The sequence below is a fragment of the Puntigrus tetrazona genome, chromosome 24 (genome assembly GCF_018831695.1).
Source record: "Puntigrus tetrazona isolate hp1 chromosome 24, ASM1883169v1, whole genome shotgun sequence".
Lineage (NCBI taxonomy): Eukaryota > Metazoa > Chordata > Actinopteri > Cypriniformes > Cyprinidae > Puntigrus > Puntigrus tetrazona.
Window position 1 is genome coordinate 5,907,682 of NC_056722.1, and position 5,747 is coordinate 5,913,428.

General features: G+C 39.8%; 1 protein-coding gene across 2 annotated transcripts in view; it reads right to left on the minus strand.

Moving 5' to 3' along the window:
- Positions 1 to 1,801: 1,801 nt before the first annotated feature.
- The window catches only part of LOC122329919 (LIM zinc-binding domain-containing Nebulette-like), a 9,483-nt gene continuing 5,537 nt past the window's right edge, over positions 1,802 to 5,747 (minus strand). The window contains exons 3-4 of one of the 2 annotated variants that reach the window (XM_043226604.1): positions 2,931 to 3,015; positions 1,802 to 1,915 (exon numbers count right to left, since the gene is read on the minus strand). In XM_043226604.1, the coding sequence (XP_043082539.1) occupies positions 1,802 to 1,915; positions 2,931 to 3,015 (199 nt within the window). The remainder of the gene's footprint in view (positions 1,916 to 2,930; positions 3,016 to 5,747) is intronic. The other variant, XM_043226606.1, reaches the window with a different exon arrangement.

The window sequence follows — 5,747 nt, forward strand, 5'->3', positions numbered from 1 at the left end:
GTGTGTGTGAGAGAGAGAGAGAGTGTATATGTGAATATACTTGTATGTGTGTGTGTTGGTCAGGTGGGATCTGGCTGTGTGTTTGTATTGTGATTGTGTCTTTGTCTGTGTGTGTGCGAGAGAGACAATGAGTGTATATGTGAGTATATTTATGTGTGTATTTTGAGTGTCCGTGTCTCTCTTTGGGTGTGTGTGTGTTGGTCAGGTGCTATCAGGCTATGTGTGTGTCCTCTGTTTGTGTTGATCTGGCCGTGTGTGTTGTTTCTGCAGCCAAACGTCTGTGAGACACCATATGGGCCGCTCCATGAGAACTGCAGCTCCAACATTCATCATCAACAGATCATAACAGTCTTCAAAAACACAAAAGAGCTTGATTAATATTTTAGTCTTTAGTCATCAGCACAAATGTCTACTTTCATCTTGAAATACAGGAAGACCACGGCTTTTAAACTACTTCACAAAATAATTAATTCATTTTTATTCATGGTAAAAATTTCAGATAAATGAACTATACCTTATTTCTGAGGAATTTTACTAAATCAGGAGGTTTTTAATTCATGTTTTAATTTATAAAATAGAATAAAATAAATGTTTTTTTGTAAAATTACTTATATTTGAAACAATTTAAAGTTTTAATAATTTTATTATACATCTTTTAACACTTCTGGCAGATGTTTGATGATATATCTGTATTAAATCATGATCAAGACAACAGTATTTGGCACAACATTTTTATAGAATTAGGTAAAAAAAATTCAATTGGTCACACAACTGTGATATTCGAAGTACACTGGTAAAAAATTGTTTAGTTAATTTGATTAGACATGTTTTTGAATATTAAAAATGACTGAACCCATTAGAATTAACTTCCAGTGACTTTAAACATGGAATTATCAGAACATCTAAACAACACACAAATCAACAAGAGAAAACAAGTCAGACAGGAAGTTCAATGGAGTAAACATGTGTTTAAAACCCCATTCGCTCTTTTCATTTGCTCTAATTACAGAGCAGCATTTACTGGCTAAAAACACTGGACGGGTGGAGCAGCGCCGATAAGAGCCGCACTGAAGGCTTGTGGGATTGAGAGCTCTCGTTTTCTGTGTTTGACAAACATGTGTGAGACAGAAGTGAGTCGGGACGCTTTAACCAGCAGAAACATAAAAGGGTGAAAACTACAGGACAGAGCGAGCGAACCCATCCGGCTCTAGCAATGTTTACATCCGTCTATTTTTATGTGCATTTTGAAATACTGCATAAAAAACACTGGGTGGGAACTCCAAACTGCATATCATTTCTAAAAATGCTAAAAAAAATTAACATAAACTATGATGGAAATACATTTATCGCGTGAATTCCTCCAGCCGTATTAAAAAAAGTCATGTGACTTTCCTCTATGAGAAGTGAAGATGATCATATTCAGTGGCTTCTCCTGCTTTTCTTAGTGATGGTGTGTTCTCTTTGACTTGTTGGATGGAAACAGAGCTTTACTCACCAATCTTTTGTGTAATTTTCCATAAGTTTAATTCTCAAAAGATGGACATCACACATGATGGGGCAGACCTCAAGAGACAGAGATTAGATCAAATATTATATATCATATTATTGATCCTAGATATTATATATTATGAATCCTGTCATACAGTCAGACTGAGATTATCTCACCTGTGTCTCAGAGTCGTCCAACAGAGGGTCATTTTCATTCATAGTGACAGTAAGACTGTGTGTTTGTTATCAGAGACCAAAGCACCTCACACACACACACACACACACACACACACACAGAGAGGAGGTCTGTGTATCATACGTTACTGATGTGCTCCTGTGTTCTTCTGAGTCTCTGCAGCTCAGGTGTGTCTGAAACGATACTGAAGCCTCTGCCTTTGCTCTCCTCGAAGTCTCTCTTATATCTCACCTGCATCATAAGAACAGAAGCGTTCAATCAGTCACAGAGTGATTCTGACTCTCTCCATCACACCAGTGCTGTGATCACAGTGTGATCCAAACACACTCGTGACTGACACAGAGTCGAGCGAATCACTTCCTGAAGGAATCAAACTGAATGACTCAGTGATTCTCCTAGCAGGTTCAAACTGACTGAATGAATGACTCAGTGATTCTCCTAGCAGATTCAAACTGGCTGAATGAATGACTCAGTGATTCTCCTAGCAGATTCAAACTGGCTGAATGAAAGTATCACTTCCTGCAGGACTGTGATTCTTCGAGAGGAGCAGCATCTGCTCTGGCCTCCCATCACCTTCTGTCAGCCCAGCGTGACACACACACACACACACACACACACACACACACACACACACACACACACACACACACACACTCTCTCTCTCACGCACACTTGTTTAAAAACCTAAAAGAAACCTAAACTGGTTTCATTGTAGTCTGACATGATTCACTACGACCGAATCAACCGGATCTAGAATGATTCATAGTATGTTTCATGGTGAACGGAAGCACTGTGTGAATCACATCTTTTAAAGTGACCTGTTTTTAGGTCACAGTCCTCTGATGTAAAACACAGACACAATACGCTGTGATATGTGGGACATCAGCGTCGATCTCACGGCTCAATCGACCGAACATAACGAGTGAACGCGGCCGGTGATCCGAACGAACACGTCTGGAAACACAAACACCGCAGGATATGAAATATTTATCACTCAAAGCGCTTCTCTGTTCGGTTCTCAGAAATCTGCATGGAGAATAATCTTTGTAACCGAACGTCAATGATTAATCAATAACATGAGCGAGCCGCCGCTCTCCAGATATTTCTGTGTGCTTCTGCTCTACATGAACATTCAGAAGAATCAAAGGAAGACGAAGCAGATATCAGGGTCATCGTCATAAAACAGGCTTTGTATTTCTGCTGAATGCTTTCTGAGGCGCTCCTGAAGTGTGATTCTGAGCCTCACCTGACTCTGTAGTTCACTTTGCTGCTTCAGACGTAGGTTCTCCGGCGTGTCCGTCACGATGGTGAACGACGTCTTGGGATAGTGACTGCAAACAAAACACCAGTAACATGGATTAATCAATGATGATAAACCCTCTTTCATTCAGTGACTGTTCATTGAGTCTTAACACAGTAAAACCTCCTATCATAATAAATACATTCAAGAGTAAAAGTGTCATGTTTGGGTGGATTTTTCCTTTAACACTCGACGAGAGCTAAAAACGAATCTGTTCTTCTGTGACGGGCCGATAACCTTTCTGCTATGATCACAGTAATAATCATCTCGTCAAACTCTGAAAATAACACAATGGCTTTTCATCATTGCTATTGTGCGATAAAAATAAAGCATGAATGCCCATTGAATCAGCTGAACGTTTCCCTGGCAACCCCTGACCCCGCCCCCAAACACATACAACCCAATCAGCTCCGAGTCGCACGGCTCAAACAGCAGGACAGGAAGTGAGGAAGTGACCGTTTCCTGAGGGAAAAACATTTCCCATGAGCCTCCATCTGTGACTGGATGAGTTCAGGTGAATCTGAATCCAGATCAAGTGCAGTATATGTTCTTGGACTTTTCTGTTTTTTTAGTCACACAGAAGAAGCCCGAAGCGGAGTGTGTTTATTATTGGAGTGTGTTTCTGTGTCCCGGCAATTACAGCCAGAGCATAAACCAGAGCAGAGCCCGTCTCTAGAGACACGCTAACGAGCGTCTGACGAGTTTAACCCTCCTCAAGACTCTTCTGCTCACCAACACTTTAAAGTACTGAATAACTGTTTTCAAGTATCATAATATTTCACATCTTTACTGTATTTTCACATAAACACAGCCTTGGTGAGCAGACATTTCTTTCAGGAAAATAAAAAGCCTTCATTTTTCCAAACCTTTGAACATTACTTCTAAAGTTTGGTGGAATAAACACTCATAAGAGGAAACTGTCTCGTCACACAGCACCACATAGTTCATTTGAAGATTCACAGCATGAAGCAGTGACTGTGTGTGTGTGTGTGTGTGTGTGTGTGTGTGTGTGTGTGTGTGTGTGTGTGTGTGAGAGAGAGAGAGAGCGAGTGTGCGTGTGAGTGAGTGTGTGCATGCACATACGTTTTCATATGAGGTCACAAATGTGTATAATGACATGGGAATGAAACAGTTACTACAAGGAGAAGATGACTTATGAGGACATTACCTCATTTCCTCACTTTTCAAAACGCTTAGAAATCATACAGAGTGAGGTTTTTTGAAAGTCTAAAAATGGCTGTAGTTTCCTGTAAGGAATGGAGTTCCTCAAGGCTCAGTGCTAGGGCCGGTACTTTTCACACTTTACATGTTACCTCTGGGAGATATTATCAGGAGATATATATATATTTCATCGCAGCCTGGTGATACACACCTAATTGCAAAACTAACAGAATGTGTCTTCGATATAAAAAACTGGATGATGAGTAACTTCTTAATGCTAAATTTAGAAAAAATAGAGGTGCTAATTATTGGACCTAAACACCACACATATAATAATCTAGAACACAGTCTAACACTTGATGGCTGCTCTGTTAATTCTTCATCATCAGTTAAGAACCTAGGTGTGCTGTTTGAAAGCAATCTTTCCTTCGAAAACCATGTTTCCTGCGTCTGCGTCTGTAAATCTAACCTCGAGGTTAGATTATTGTAATGCTTTATTGGGTGGTTGTTCTGCACGCTTGATAAATAAACTTCAGCTAGTCCAAAACACAGCAGAGTCCTTACTAGAACTAGGAAGTATGATCATATTAGCCCGGTTCTGTCAACACTGCACTGGCTCCCTATCAAACATCAGATAGAGTTTAAAATCTTATTAATTACTTATAAAGCCTTTTCCTATCTAGCACCTAAACTCTGGAACAATCTCCCTAACTCTGTTTGGGAGGCAGACACACTCTGTCAGTTTAAATCTAGATTAAAGACACATCCTCATAACACACTTATATGCCTCTATTATTATTCAGATCAGTTAAAGGATTGCTGCATTAATTAGATCAGCTGGAACCGGGAACACTACTCATTAAACACGATGTACTCGTTACATCTTATTCTGTTTCTCAGTTCATATCCAGACTAGACGGTGGATCAGGATCCAGAGATTATGTTCATCTGAGACCAGAACACACACACACACACACACACACACACACACACACACACTAAGTCATTTACACTATCAGACACAGCTGCATTTAAAATTAAACTGCAGGTTAAGTTCTTGTCGTCCGGTCAGAGGAGAACTGGCCCCAACTGAGTCTGGTTTCTACCAAGGTTTTTTTTTCTCCATTCTGTAAGGATGAGGTTTATGTTCCTTGCCGCTGTCACCTCTGGCTTGCTTTGTTGGGGACACTTAATAGTGATTATCTTTGATTTGATTACAGACCGTCTCTGCATTTAATTAAAAAATTAAATGTTTAATCTTATAATTATACATTGCTATCACTCTATTCCCCTATTTGATTCTGTTCAGTGCTTTGACACAATCTGTTTTGTTAAAAGCTCTATATAAATAAAAGTGATTGATTGATTGTAAATGGTAGGGTTTAGGTGTAGTGTTGGTTTAAGACAACAGCACATACAGTTTGTACAGTATGAAAACCATTTAGGATAAAGTCCCCACAATTAACAAAACATGTGTGTGTGTGTTCATTTGTGTGTGTGTGTGTTCATTTGTGTGTGTGTGTGTGTGTGTGTGTGTAAGAGAGAGGGGGAAAGTGCATGTGTCTGCGAGAGAGTGAAAGTGGTGTGTGTGTGTGTGTGTGT